Raw genomic sequence first — 15,893 nt, forward strand, 5'->3', positions numbered from 1 at the left:
GCTGTTCATTAGGCTTCTACGGGAAGGAGTGTTCACAGATCTGTCACTGTAGAAATGGGGCTTACTGTGACCACATCTCTGGAAAATGCACGTGTCGCACTGGCTATATGGGACAACATTGTGAACAAAGTATGTAGCACTACTCTTTTGTGACAGAACTTGGAGGTGCTTGTTCTTAAAAAAACAAAACAAAAACCCTGTTATTTTCCTTGAGTATCCCAAACAATTTATTCCAAATATTATCCAGTTGTATTTGGGACCTCATGTTTCTAAGTTCATCTCAATCATAGATTCTTTTTGATGTTTCATTTTCAGAGTGTCCCCATGGACACTGTCATCAGGGCTGTAACTGTCTAAACAACTCCACATGTGATCACATGACGGGAACATGTTATTGCAGCCCAGGGTGGAAGGGAGTGCGATGCAATGAAGGTGAGACAAATGGTTCTACAAATAAAATGTTCATTAAGTATTGACATTCAAGATATACAAGTAATACTGAAGTTGCTTTTATCCAAAACTACTTGCAGTTAAAGAACATTACAGAAGAGGATTAGGGCCACTGGAAAAAAACAAAAAACAGCAAAAAACAGTTTTGACTTTAATCTCAGAATTCTGAGAAAAAAGTCAGAATTCTGACTTTTTTCTCAGAATTCTGAGAATTCAGGTGTTCTGCTGCGTACAGGTGCAGTAGAGCTGTACGCACGCTTCTGGGTCTCTTCCAAGTAGATCCATGGCCCATTGATCTGTCCAGATGACAGCGAGGACCTTACGGAAGGAAAAACCCACTTCTTTTTTTTGCAGCAGACTTTTAAGCACCCTAAGAATGCTCAAAGGTCACTCGCATGTCACAGTCTTCGTTCCTTGGCTGTCTGCTTGAATAGATGATCTCAGATCCACCTTTGCTTTGGAGACATTAAATCATGTCTGTGTTCTTGTCCCAGGCCTGACAAAAACACAGGATGGAGTGGAGAGGGTCACTCCATCCTTTAACCTGCAACTTACCTTCTCTTCAGCAGTTTCAGTTCCCCTTTTGTGCTGGGCCGTTCATTCATCTTTGCTCTCCTTTCAGTTCTCCTTTCTCCTAAACTCTCACCTAGCAGCTCCCCCCAGCACAACATCTTGGAATCTTTGATTGCAGCTACACATTTTACATCATTTCAAGTTGATTGTCAAAATCACATCCATAACCTCTTTAGCTTCTCCAATTCAGCATCAAAACAACATTAATACAAGTATTTTGTATTGGTTCTTATTCAATTACTCAAAAAATGTTTAGTCTTCATTCTTTAAAACTCTCTGCAGGTTGGAAACTTCTTACTCTTTTTTCAGGAAGCCTGTTGTTCCTTTTCATGGCTTGACAGCATTTGCGGGTTTTGATGGTGAGGATGCAGGTGAGCCCAGGTTGAAAATGATGAATATTTAATAATAACTCCAGCACACGGAACGGAACAACCGGGAAGCAAGACGTACAACCATAGACAAGTACCCTTGTTGGGTACACAATACACAAGGAGAGCAGGAACAAGACACACCTGGGAACAATCAGGACAGGACAGCACAGAGAATCACAGGGGAACAGAAGTAAAAAAAGCCTCAAAATACACAGAAAACACAGATCCTCACATGATTAAATACAAAAAATAAATAGAATTAAAGCAAAGCTTGCATGAAACAAAACAGAAAAGCACAACCTCATTGATCTTATTGAAGTTTGATTTTACTGTTAGGTCTAGATGTTACTTTATATGATTAATTTTACAGGTAATTTCATGTGTTGTTACTGGTAAACCAAAATGTCCAGCATGGGGAAATGGGATGATCTTGAGTAACCTCGAAAAAATGATACTTAATGACAAGAGTCATAAGCATTCGTGCAGACTCTTTCATGTTCATGATGGGTATTATGTCATATTTATGACTGTCATAAATATGACCCCTTCTAATAAGGTTTCCCCACAGTTTTTGTGTAATTTGCCTTTTGCTGCAGCCTCTTTGACGGTCATCATGCACATAAGAATTAGGCTTGTCGAGAAAAGTCGAGCTCAGCCCACTTCCCCATGCTGGAGATTTTAGTTTAATAATAACAATAAATAAAGTTATCTTTAAAACTGATTACACAGGTGACATCAAGACCCAACAGTAGAGTCAGACGGTAATAAAATTAATCTGGTTGTGTGTGTTGTTATTGTGTCCTGCTTTAATTCTACTTTTTTCTATTTAATCATAAAAAAATCATAGTCTGCCAGAAGGAAAGTTATGAAACAGGAAAAGCAGGTTTCCTGGAAAAAGAGGAAGTTTCCAGCCTGCAGTGATTAAAATAGTTCAGACTGCTCATTTTGGGCATTAAAGGTTTAAAGAATAAAATCTAAACATTTTGAGTAATTGGATAAAACCCAGAGTAAAATACTTGAATTAATAATGATAACTTATAATTAAGCTAATAATTAATATTGGTTGATGTTGGTTTGATTATAAGAATATTTAACACTTACTCTTACACTTATGGAAGTACTTAAAGGAGAAACAAGTAACTGTAACATGGTGTCAAATGATTAGAATAATGAATTATTCTTGGTTTCTTTTCAGAAATGTCTGTAAGAACTCACATCATGATTATAATAAGAGTAACTAATAAGTAATGGTTATTATAATATTATAAGTGAATGCTAAATCAGAGAAACTAAAAGGTTATAAATGTGATTTTGACATTGAACTGGAAATGGTGTAAAATGTGTAACTGTAACTAAAGGTCACTGATGTTGTGTTAGAGGTAGATGGTAGGTGAAAGGTCAGGTGGAAAGAGGAACTGATGGGAGAGCGGAGGTGTCCAACGCCTTATTGCTAAACTTCAACTTACCTAAGAGAAGGTTAGACACAAGAGGACTGTTGAGCAACTCGGGGACATTAGAACAGACATCAGGACATGTACAAAGATGGTGATGGATATGAGATTATCGGTCCAAGCAGTCAGCCAATGAAACAGGCACAGCAACAAAGCTAGCCAATGCAAATGCACCAAAAGGGTGGATAAACCCTATATAAGGTGAGTGCAAAAGAGGAATCTTTTGTTGGATCCTTCAGGCAGCTTCGAGCCAAGATCGAGATGGACAAAGAACTCTGAAGCTGAAGAAGAGCCGGAGCCACAGAGCCGAAGACTGTTCTGCACATGGGGACCAACCCGTTAGCCCCGCAACATGTGGCTTCAAATTGCACTTTTCTCAGCTGGGTTCGAGACCCCAAAGACAAAGACCAAGGCAAAGATGAAGATAAAGACAAAGGCAAAGAACAAAGGCAAAGAGGAAGAACTGGTGTGTTCCTTCCATGAGATCAGCCCTTCTACATCTCGAGAGACCAGAAAGATCGTGAGACGAGGAGAAAGGAGCTACAGAGCTGCAAGACAAGAAGGAGAGGGCCGCTACGAGCATGAGGAAGTCACCCTGAGTGGGACATCTGGATGAAGGTCGTTAGAAACCAGGCTAGTCTTTCTCGCACCCAGCTTAAACAGAGTTTACTTCAGTTCTGGGTAGGGTAAATCTCGGCAGATTTAGGAAACTCAATTCACCCGTTAGACGGAGAGCTGGGAGCAACATCTCCCTCCTCTCAGAAGAGGAAGTAGAGAGAGAGAAGGGGGGGGGGGGGGGTGTTGTGCAACAACAAGGTGGCGCCCAACGTGGGGCACCGCCCCTTGAGAAGAGGTGGGCTCCTCCCAAAGGAGTAGGAGGACCCTACTTTAACCAAGTCAGTAAAAACAGAGGCGAGTATCTGAATAGCTCACTTGGAGGCTAGCTCTTAAGGAATAGAGTTAGTGGTGACTGATCCGGCTGTCAGTCACAACCCTCGCAGTAACTGTATGGCATGCAGGTGAGGGAGAGCTTCTGCTGAGGATAGACGCGAGTGTCCAGACGAGAAGCCAGTAGCCAATAGCCTAAACCCATCCCTGCTTGAAGGCTAAAGAGAGGCTTTGGGGGAAAGGCGACTCGAACACAAAGACAAGCAGGAGAGAAGATGAAGATTGATCCCTGTCTAAATCCCCGTTCCAGTCAGCCCCAGTGAGAGTGATTCTGTATGGAGAGGGATTTGAGACATGGACTCGAGTGAATCAAAGGAAGGTTGTCTTTGTTGGAATCGAGAAGTGGGACAGTTCTCCCAGAGGAAGGGAGGTCCCAGAAGAGTACGGGGACGAGGTCGTGCGGAGCGTGCATGGGGCCCTAGGACATGCAGGCGTGCGATCCACCCGTAAGGAACTGGTGGAACAAGACCTTTGGACGTCCCTTCAGACCGTCCGATGCAGCTGTGGGACTGTGAGTATGTGGTCCATACGCAGGGCTCTCAGGGCAACGGATGGAAGGGTTGTTCATCAAAGAGCACATTACCCAGGGCTTCAGTCTGCATGGATGTAGCAGACCCCATGGATAACAGAAAAGAGAGGTCAGGAGTACCTCTTGGTGCTGATGGACATGATGTAACAGTGACAGCTGTAGAAGAGTAGGTCTTCCCCTGCAGAGAAACTCCGTTCACGTCACGGAAAGCAGGGAGGCGGAGGCGCTTCTCCTTTTAGCCCAGAGAGGGAAAGGGGAAGTTGCGGTTTGCAGCGTCATTGAAAACAGGGCAGAAAGTTTGGATTAAAGCTCAAGATCAGCCTGCAACAACGGTGATCAAGCTGAAATTCAACGGAAAGAATTTTGTGAAGCAAGTACTGCACTGCAAAACAGTACTATTAATGAGGAAAGGGGTCCACAAGGTCAGTGCTCAAGCCAGTTCTTAGCTAAAGCGAACCAGAACATTGCAAGAATCAAGCAACATGCCATCACGTGTTAGATTTTCCACTATTACAGGATGATTGCCATTCAAAGAACAACTTCAAGGCTTTGACTGGGAGGGCCCTGAAGAAATTGGATTATGCTAAAGAAGAACTCCTGTCACAAACGGATGGATTAAAATGGAAAAGGGACTGAAGTCGTGAGGAAGGAGTGGCATCATAGAGAACCACAAAGATCATCCTGCAACAAAGCATTGAACACCTGGAAGGGGAAGGGTCAACAGTTTCCTCCCAGGACCTGAACAACTTCTGATGCCTCCGACAACTCCAGTACCCCTTAACGACCTCCAGCGACGGAAAAGGATTACGATTGTGGATAAAGCGTCATGCTGCTCATGCTTTTTGCTTTGTTCTGCTGAACTTCCAGATTTTTTTTTTTTTTTTGTGAGGTTTCTGCCCCAGCCCGTCAGCTCATCAACATGTTCCTAAGGATATTCCACATCCTGAAGAACCGACAGTTCATCCAGCTGAGGATCAGAGCGACCTGGGTTCTCTTCGACATTCATCACTTCCTGGGAGGCATCAAAACTCCAAGGAGGGGGTGTCAAAGAGCAGTGGAGTTTTGAGGATCTGCATCTTCACATCACAAGCTGCTGAGTCCTTTGTGACGACTGAGGATCTGCATCTTCACATCCCAGAGGACCATCTTCTCTTTCCAGGGGATGACGACGCAGACCTGAAGGAGGGTGTTGGGTTCCCAGCATGTGAAAGGTCCGACCTCGATTATGAGTAGCCAGGGAATCCTGTCACCAGCTTCGAGGTTGGGGTGATTACTGCAAGGAACACTATGCAGAGGAGTATGCAACCCATGCATCAGAGGTTACGTGGAGGAAAATTCAGGGTAAATGGAGGAGAGCACTCGTGAGCGGAAGAACCTGCACGGATGCAATTCTAGGATATCACCTCCAGAAGCGCAAAAGTATCCTCGACCTTTCAATTCCTTTTATCCCTGACACCCTCATCGCCCTAGCTGAAGGACATGCGTTCCGGCAGAGTCTGTGTGATGGGGTGGTGGATAATGGATTTGACTGGGTGGGACCTAACCTCCTTTATTCTAACCTTACATGTAATATCTCTAAGGAGATCTGGCAAAAGTGTGGGACAGGCCTCCAACAACATGACTGTCGCTGGTATGAAACCTTGGGCTCCACTTTAACAACCACCGTAACAACCGTAGTGGAGGAAGTCACGAGCGTGGTAGGTGGGGGCCTTGCCATTGTTGAGCACTGGTTGCTCAACGCTCTGAGTATGTTGTGGCCGTATTTGTTGGGCCTCCTAGGCATAGCTGTAGCCTTAATAGTAGGCAAGGTTGTCCTAGAGGTGTGGCTAAAAGCACTTTGTCGTTGCAAGGGGAGGGATCACAAGCCCCTCCCCCTAAAGGAGGAGCCTGAATCGGTATAAAGGGACGCTGCTGTGTGCCGACGAGCCAGTCATCGTTCGTCAGAGCTGCTGTCAAGACCGGATTCAAACCAAGAACTTACCAGGGGAACATCATGTCATCCAACTCTACGACCAACTCCTCTGCTACCACTCCAACCTTTGAGCCAATCCAAGTGAGTACCCTTGAACAAGTCGGGTTCATCCTCGCCTGGGTGGTCTACTGCCATACCGGGTCTTGGACCATTGGGCAACCTTTAAGAGTGCTCGTCGTGCTCCAAGGATATGCGAAGCTCCTTCTACGACCCATCCTCATGCGAAGATGGGAGCATGCCCCTTCCCTTTTTGTCTGTTATCTGATGGGGCGAACCCGCATCAACTGGCGCAGAGGAGCTGTGGCGTGTCTTTGGCTTACCATCGACACGACGGCCTTAATAATGGAGCTGGTCTGTGGAGGAACCCATGCTAACCGTGCGGCACCACTGAAAATTCTCACCGCCATCGTCGAGGGTCTTCTGGCGACATCCATCCTCATCTACCTGGCGTACCAGGCTTTCTCCATCAAAGGTCAAGGCAAACGCCGTTGGCTCCGAAGATGGGCGATCTTGACCATTTGGGCGACGGGGGGGGGAGTTTTAGTGATCCTCTACTGGATGAAGAAGACGTCCACTCTGCCCATCGTTGTGTGGTTTATGACCCATGCGGCGATATTTCATGACACATCTTCTGGGCAGAATCAGGACTCACAAGTGTCGGAGAGTGTTCCCCCTGTGATACGTTCCCCATGGCTAGCAGCTCAAAGAGGCACACGAGTTTAGATCAGCTCCCTTTATATGCTCTTGCTATTGCTTTTTCACCCCTTTTCCCCATTATGAGTAAAAGCTAATCGATAACTACTAATTATAAAGTTACCTAGGTTGCTGTTTCTCTTCAGGCACCGATCTGCTGCGTGGGATGTGGAACGACCGCAGAATCCTCTGGATTCATATGGGTTGCATCGTCTACCCGTTGGTGTCACGACTGCGTACACCTTGAAAATGTAACGGCAATCCTCTGCCTCCATGGACGTGAGGACCTGCCTTACATTGCGGCTTCTACGTCTAGATCCCTGGAACGGGACCATAAAGTCGTGTGGACCTCTGCGCTGGGCCAGACCGATGACGCACTTCAGACGTCGCCTTTGGAGAGTGGCCGAGTGTTACCCATTGTTCAGAAGCTTTGGGAGAATCAGATCACCCGTCAGTGCCTTTTCACTCTGCACCTTATGGACGGCAGAGTAGTGGCGGTGGGTGACCCCATTCCACCAGTTTGCCCGGCATCTCCAGATACGTACGTGGACGTCGGATGTCAGACCAGCATTGCAACTCACGACCAGGGTACCCAAGCTGAGTTTCTCAGTTCATCTCACCAAGCATGCCAGACTGAGGATATACCTCTCGCCTCACACGCGGAACAAGGGAGTCAGACAGACTCCACCACCACCTGCATTTGTGAGATGCAGTCTCCTTCGTTTGCTAAGGATTTTCAGGATCTGCTTGAGGAGTTGGAGGCATGCTGTGGTTTCCCAGCTGCCACACAGCCAGATTTGGAGGTGGGCGAGTCCACTCCACCTCCACCACCACTGTTGGAGCAATGCGACTTATCTGAGCCGTGTAGTTCCACAGTACATGAGGTGCTGGATGCAGATACCTGGATCTCCCCGCCATCAAATCTGACGGAGTACGAGGTTGTTGACACGTGGACACCGTCATCTTCGCCCGTCACTTGCTACGAAAGAGACATTCTGACTATCCACAGTAGTGATGTGTTGGAATTATTTTGATCGGACTTTTCGTTTTCTGCGACGAACCGTTCGATCTCAAGGAGGGGGTGTCAAGAAAACTGGCATGGACTTGTGAGATCTCTCTAGGTACACGCAGAAAGCAGGGTAAAGGCCTGGGCAGTAACAGTAATCTTGTATTGATTTAGGAATGATTAAAGAAATGAAATACAAAAGACATAGTTGTGTAATAGTTGAAATGATTAATGTATTGTAATCACAATGTTTGAAATAATTGATGTATTGTAATCACAATGTCTGTAATGTATAACTGAAATGCATAATCTGTATTCACGATCTGCGGTAACAGTAACAACTTAGTTGTTATACACGATTTCAGATAATGGTAAAACAAATTGATTATGTTTTGAGTTAATTGTGTTTCATGGTACATTATAAGAAGATTGTAGAGTTGAGCACAGGAAAATAGAAGAGTGAGTCATGTCACGAGCATGGAGCTGGCTGGGCGGGGGCCCCAGAACAAATAGCCAAAAAAGGTAATAACTGCCAGATGACCAACAGAAAAGAGAGAAGTATTGCAAAGAGGTTGCAACAGTCAGACGCAAAGGAGGGAGGTTTGTGTATTACCAGATTCAGGGTGGAGCAGGATTTGAGCAGGACGGGTACTTTTCGATGAGATAATCGGAAAGGGTGAGTCATAAGACCTCTCCCATATGCAACTGTGGGCCAAGAGGGTTTAAAAGCCAGCGAGCTGAGGAGGAAGGGGTTCTTAGTCCGCGGCGCTGAAGGAGAGTCAACAAGAAGACGCAGGCGAAAGATCAGCAGAGGACCACACCCTGGGACCGAGGGAAAAGTTGAGACTTCTCGCCGCAAAGAAGGACAAGATCCGTCAGCCCCAGCCCTGGCCCCTGAAATCCGACCGTTTCCTCTGCCTCCACCCTACAATTTCTATTCAACTGCAGCCGACTTGGGGAAAAGACAAAGGTCACTAAGTGATGAAGATTCTGTTCGTCTAAAAGAAATTGGACAGATCGGCTTTGCTGCTTCTCCGAAGGAGGACTTTGCCCTACCGGGACAGAGACTCTGACCAAGGACGACTAAAAGTATCGGCTGCCAAGATCAACCAACAACGGGTGTGAGTTGCCCTGCCCCTAAAAGCCTCGCTCAGTGAGAGTAGTGACATAGGTTAGGGATAAGAAAGAAGATAGGGTATGATTAAAATTATGATTTGTGATTGTTACTAGTTAAAATCTTATAATTTCTTCTTAACTGAGTTTGTTTGTCATTTACCCCTGCTAAAGCTTGCTTAATAAAATATATAATAAAATAGCAATAGAAGTTGTGGACATTGAAATTAATTGAGTCATTAGTTCTTGAGAGTTCTCCTGGTTTTAAGTAAAATCTACATGCATGATTCTAAAAATTTGGTGGCTTCGTACTTCCCTTTGGTGAGTAATAAATAATGGCCCTGGGACTTATGTCTAAGTCACTAAATCCAATCTAGCCGATAACAAGTGCCCGTTATTTTAAGGAGAAAAGCTACCGTTAACAGGAGTGGTTGTGGAAACTAAGCGTCAGTGAGGGCTACTCTGGCGACTGTTTCTCAACTGAAGAGGGCCGTAACTTCTGGATCTGAAGGTAGTTAGAGCTAGACGAGTTTTCTCCGCCGCCAGTTTAAACAGAACATCCCTAGGGGACCTATGAGAGGGTAAGACCCAGGTTTTGAGGGATTTTCCGGACCTGTTAGATAGAGAACTGGTCAATAGTCAGTCAGTGGTGAGGATAGGGTGTGGCTGGCTATTGCAGCATAACGAACAGGCTGCATTCACACTGCAGACTGAAGTGACCCAACTCCAATGTTTTGACGTAATGCGACCTGTATTCGATCTTTTCATGACAGTCTGAACAGCACAGGTCGGATTCTTTTTGAATGAGACTTTTTAACAAAATGTGACTCTAAAACAAAAGAGATGGTTCTTGATTTTTGTAGAGTGTCCCTCTTGCCTCAGCCTACCATCATTGATGGCACTGAGGTAGAGGTGGTCATAACATATAAATACGTGGGCCTACAACTGGACAATAAGTTGAACTGGTTTTACAATATAGACAATGTGTACAAGAAAGCACAGAGTAGAATGTACTTCTTGGTCTCCTTCCATGTGTGCTCTAAGCTCCTGTATATGTTTTATAAGTCCATTGTGTCTACTGTTATATTTTATGCTGTTGTTTGTTGGGGGGGCAGTGCAAAGAAGAGGGACATACAGAGATTGAATTGCCTCATCCGCAGAGCTGGCTCTGTGGTCGGTGTGAGCCTGGAGTCTGTGGAGACAGTGGTGGAACAGAGGACAATGTCTAAACTCAGTTTAGTCCTGGAGAACACAAGACATCCCCTGCATACTGTTTTCTCCCCTGCATACTGTTTTCTCCAACCAAAGCAGCTCTCGCAGTGACAGGTTTCTTTCACTGGGATATTCAACTGAGAGGTTTAAAAACTCCTTTGTCCCACAGGCCATTAGGCTTCACAATGCTGTGACTTCTGGGAGGGTTAAGGGAGGAAGACGGAGTAATTAGCATTTTTAATGTATTTATTGTATTTAAGTTCTTTTACTAGACCACTTTTAATGCGTGAATTAATGTGCGAGCAACAGACAATCTTAATTTCCCTATGGGATTAATAAAGTTTTTTACCTTTCCGATTTACCTTAAATCGACATCAGGTTGATTCAAATCCTCATATCCTACCAAGTAGTCCAGGTAGGATATGAGGAAAATCTAATATCCTGATATATTTTTGCTATATATATCACGATATTCTTAAATGAGCTCCAATGTTATTTTAAATTAGACTCCTTGCAGCATGATGTCACCCACGCAAGTTCCCGCCCCCATTTATCTGCTAGACTTAAGCTCAATAAAAAGGGATGCAGTATTTGGCTATGAACTGTCTACACTATGACAGGTGAGAAGGTGAGAAATAAGTTTTAACTAAGAAAAAAATAGCGAAGGAGAGGGAAGTAGGTCAGTTATGTTTGACTTTGACAAACTTAATCTAGATGTGCTGTGGAATAAGATGTAAAAAAAAGCAACCTACACACAAACTAAATAAATTTGTGGTACAACCATTGTGGCAATAGTTTTATAACGTGTTTCGCAAATTACCTCATTTTGTTCAACATCCTCCATATAAAATCCAAACCACTGCCAAATTATTGATCCAGTGCTGTTTCTTTTCGGAACTAGTTAGTTCATCTAATTCTCTTCAGTTTCCGTCTCATTCACAGCTCGCCTCAAACTCTTGCTGTCACAATGTTGTTTGTTTTCTCTGCGCAGCGTGATTAGTAGAAAATTTTCAGGTTGGGACGGGGAGGGACTAGTGATGCATTCATAGGGTGTCGGATAAACCATACTCGCAGTGAATTTGACGGCCAAAGTTTTTTATTTGAACGATAATTTATACTCGATGGTTGTGATATAGCCATTTTAACAATCGTAAATCGAAAATATCGTGATACATCGAGTATACCCAATGCCCAGCCCCAGTCCATGTCGCATTCATCCAACCTGAACGTCACTGATATTGACACAAATGTCACTATTCTGCGTCCTGATGCGCACAAGCAGGACGAATAACAACTATGATGACGATTAAGTTGTTAATATGCTGCTGCGGTCGGACAACAAACTATGCTCCACTGTTAGCATCCGTGTTTACGTCTCCAAAAACTGAGCACTTCTTATTTTTATGGTGGTTGCCAGAACACTGAGAACGCTGACGTTATTGAGCCCTTTACTGTGCATATAGGACACTTTCAGGTTGTTTGCCCGTTCACACTGCAGAATACATACAGGTTGGATTTATTTGGAAGCGTGAATGGCCAAGGCAAAAAACTCCAATTTGACAAAAAAATCGGAACTGAGTCACTTCAAGCTGCAGTTTCCATCTGACTTATTTGGTTGAAAAATAGAATGAAACTGTTTCTTCTTCTCTCTGCAGGTGGTGTAGTGGTGTTTGGAAGCTTCAACAATTTGACCACCGCATCCTTACATGTAGACACCTACCAGATAGGAGTCATTTCAGGAATCATAGTTCTGGTGTTTTTGGTACTTCTTGCCCTGCCCCTATTCATCATCTACCGAAATAAACAGAAGAGTAAAGAGGCTACAATGCCAGCTGTAATCTACACTCCTGCTATCGGGGTCACATCTAATTACACTAGAGCAGGTGAATTAAAGTTGAATATTGATTAAAATTTAATTGTATGTTCCCCATAATCAAACATATGTCTAATAAGTGCTCAGTTACTTTTTGATACCTACAAATTTCAAACATCTAACGAATATGTTTACAGATACGGCATATTGTTGTTGTATAACATCATGTCATCACCCCAGTTACCATACCCCTTACAAATGTATCACAACATGTTTCTTTGATACAACATGCACAGTAAAAATGCCAGTGTTGAATTAACACCCAAAAGTGTCTATATGTGTCCAAGGTGTCCAAGGTGTTAAAGTAACACTTTTGAAAGTGTTAAAAGATTGACACCCATTGTTTTGTTAAATTAACATTGATCTATAATACTGAAATGGGTTTAAGAAAAGTTAAACTTCCCATTTCTGTGTATTGTTTTGAATATTTTCCACTGGATTTGATTAATATTGACAATTTGTGGGTCAATTATTTACTTTTTAAACACCACAACATTACACTGGTGTTACTTTTAATATATTTTAACACCAGCACTGTTGTAAATGTTAATGTGACACTCTGTATTGTTGAATTTAACACCAGCTGACTTGGACACATATAGACACTTTTGGGTGTTAATTCAACACTGGCATTTTTACTGTGTGTGAAACATGCCATCTCATGTATGACGTGATGCGTGACATGTGACATGTCACAACTATGGCAGTAGTCACAACATGCTTTTTCAATGCAGAATTTATGCTGGTTCAGAAATGCTCCTGTACCAGCATTTTTATTCTACTAGCTATTTGTGTCCATCAAACTGTACGCTCTACAGTCAAAATATGTGTTTTGAAGCCAACTCAAAAGAATCATGCAGAAAGCTCTGCTAACAGTTATTGTCCTGTTTTAACTTTTAGATACTTACACTCCATCATATGAAGCCCACCCCAGCAACTACTTCTCCAACCCCAGTTACCATACCCTTACCCAATGCATCAGTATGCCTCATGTCAAGAGTGGTCAATGTGCAAAGGTAAGAGCAAAGATATGCATACTGTACAGAGGGATAAAAACAAATCCCTAAACCATCTGTTATTTGTTAGGCTGGTAGCAATCTATTTCCTAACATGGAGAATGTGGCTCTTGGTGCTCATTCTGGAACCAGGCTTAGCAACTGGGAACAAGGGGTCCACTTCAATGAACTGGGTGAGTTACAGAGTGCAAACAGTTTAAATAGTGTCACATGTTGGTGGTGTTTCATAATTTTACTATAAAATCTTACAGTTTGCAAAAAAATATTTGAGTTACAATTAATTGTCAAATATTATTGGATTAAAGTTAGTTCCAGTTGATTAACATGTAACTAACCTCTAAATCGAAATTTTTGTGATAAATTGTCTAAAAAGGTAACTTAGGGTTCTCTCTTTAATTGTGATATTTTTGTTTAAATGTTGGGTAGTTCTGTAATATTGTACCTAAAATCATCTCAGTTGGTACAACTTTGCTACAGTATAAAACCATCTCACAGCCCATCTGTAGCTCCTATTGTTTTTAATTCCGTTTTTCCATTCTTATTACATTTTTAATTCTGAAACTCATACTGCAGCCTCCCCCTGAAATTTTTTACAACTTTTATTTGGTTTCCAAGTTCATTTCCCACACTGCTACTCAAATACAAATATTGAGGCAGGTTCACCTGTAGGTGGCACTATGGTAGAAAATATGCATTTTAAATTATAACTCCAAAACTGGAAGTCTCATTAACAAAACTGATGTGGCCAAAGTTTCTTGGAAATATTCCCAAACTGGTGAGCCACTGTGCAAATATTTTTGGCCTGAAATTTCTTTCAGCAAAGAGACATTAAAATTGCCTTTTGAAAATTATTAAAAGTGTCATGATGGGTTTAACGGCATATGAGAAGGGTGAAATATGAAAAGTTTATTTATAGAAAAACAACAAAAGAAGTGAAGCGGGTCCAGAAACTGCACAGCTGCTCTTGGTGCACTGGGAAAATAAGAGGAGCGTGGTGAGTTCAGGTTTGCTGGGAAACGGGAGGTTGCGAATGAGAAATGGGTAAACTTACTGGCACTGTGTGTTCAAACGATTTCGAGGGGACTGGTCGGTCCTGGAGTTCCTTCAGACCTATTGAGTTGTATCTCCGTGGAGCTTGGTGGTTCGGGGAGTGGCGTTGGAGGGCGAACAGGAAGGCTTGTCTCTGAAGGCGGCAGAGGGTAGGTGGAACCATAGACATTAAGACATAATATAAGCATAGACGCCTCATGGACCGCTCCGGCGCAGGAAATACGGCGGCCATCTTGGAGCGATTGTATTTTGCTCAATCAAAACAGCAGAAGATGCCTCAGTACTGAGGGATATTGTTGTTCTGGTCGATGGATTATTGATGTGAGGGCTCCACAGACAACATTTCACAAGTAAGATGGACATATTATTGTGTATACATTGTGATTAGAATATTACTTTACTGTATTTATGTCCACCGGCGAGATACCAGCTAATATTAGCTACAGTGCTTGGTGTAATACGGGTTCAGCCCCGCTATGAAGGCTAACTGAGATTCTGTAAATCTAAAAAAATTAATTATTCTCTAACATTGACTTGGATTATCTGACACAAGAGTCTATATTAGAAATGAAACAATATAACACATATTATAAAACTTATATTATGTGTTATAACATTCACCGGCAAAGTTTACACAGGTGGTATATTCTTTCACTCTAAGATACATCCTAAATCTTCCGTTTTTGTTTTGAAAATTTCCTAAAGACACGATGTGAGGAAGAAGAGGGAACTACGGTTAAAGACCGCGGTAAAGCTAGCCGGTACACCCATTTACGTGCTGCTTTCACAATAAAAGCGCACATCCGGTCCATGTTTGAGCTACTCAAATCCAGCCGCAGCATTTGCAAACAGAAAATAATATATGCTGAGAAACTAATACAAAACTAATACACTATATATATATATATATATATATATATATATATATATATATATATATATATGTATATATATATATATATATATATATATATATGTATATATAGAGCCATTTTTTATCTTTTTCCCCTAAGTTGCCGGGCACATTACTGAGAAACTCTCTGTTTCCAAAGACTGCTACCACTTCTGGATGACAGAGGGTCACCTCTAGAACAGAACCAGAAAGTTGCAACTAGATCTGATGTGTAATTTCAAAATAAAAGACCATTAAAGTAGTAGTTTAGATCTATTCCACCTAAGTTGCCATGCCCATTGCTGAGAAACTCTCTGTTTCCAAAGACTGCTGCCACTTCTGGGTTACAGAGGGACACCTCTAGAACAGAACCAGAAAGTGGCAACCAGATCTGATGTGTAATTTCAAAATAAAAGCCTATCAAAAATGTCATTTTTTTTATCTTTTTCCCATAAGTTGCCGTGCACATTGCTGAGAAACTCTCTGTTTCCAAAGACTGCTGCCACTTCTGGATGACAGAGGGACACCTCTAGAACAGAACCAGAAAGTGGCAACCAGACCTGATGTGTAATTTCAAAATAAAAGCATTTCAAAATAGTCATTTGTTATGTTTTTCCCACCAGTTTGCCTTGCACATTGCTGAAAAACTTTCTGTTTCCAGTGACTTCTCTCACTTCTGGGTGACAGAGGGACACCTCTACAAGACAACCAGAAAATATCAAACACATATGATCTATAATTTCA

General features: G+C 42.7%; 1 protein-coding gene across 1 annotated transcript in view; it reads left to right on the forward strand.

Annotated features, from left to right (window-relative positions):
* Window positions 1-321: 321 nt before the first annotated feature.
* Window positions 322-15,893, forward strand: part of LOC106912987 (multiple epidermal growth factor-like domains protein 10) — a 30,362-nt gene continuing 14,790 nt past the window's right edge. Inside the window, exons 1-4 of the mRNA XM_088011315.1 lie at window positions 322-432; window positions 11,974-12,201; window positions 13,092-13,207; window positions 13,278-13,380. Coding sequence (XP_087867441.1) covers window positions 378-432; window positions 11,974-12,201; window positions 13,092-13,207; window positions 13,278-13,380 — 502 coding nt within the window. The 5' untranslated portion in view covers window positions 322-377. The remainder of the gene's footprint in view (window positions 433-11,973; window positions 12,202-13,091; window positions 13,208-13,277; window positions 13,381-15,893) is intronic.

This window comes from Poecilia mexicana, unplaced genomic scaffold, assembly GCF_051168715.1.
Source record: "Poecilia mexicana isolate PSO_F unplaced genomic scaffold, ASM5116871v1 scaffold_12, whole genome shotgun sequence".
NCBI classification, from domain to species: Eukaryota; Metazoa; Chordata; class Actinopteri; order Cyprinodontiformes; family Poeciliidae; genus Poecilia; species Poecilia mexicana.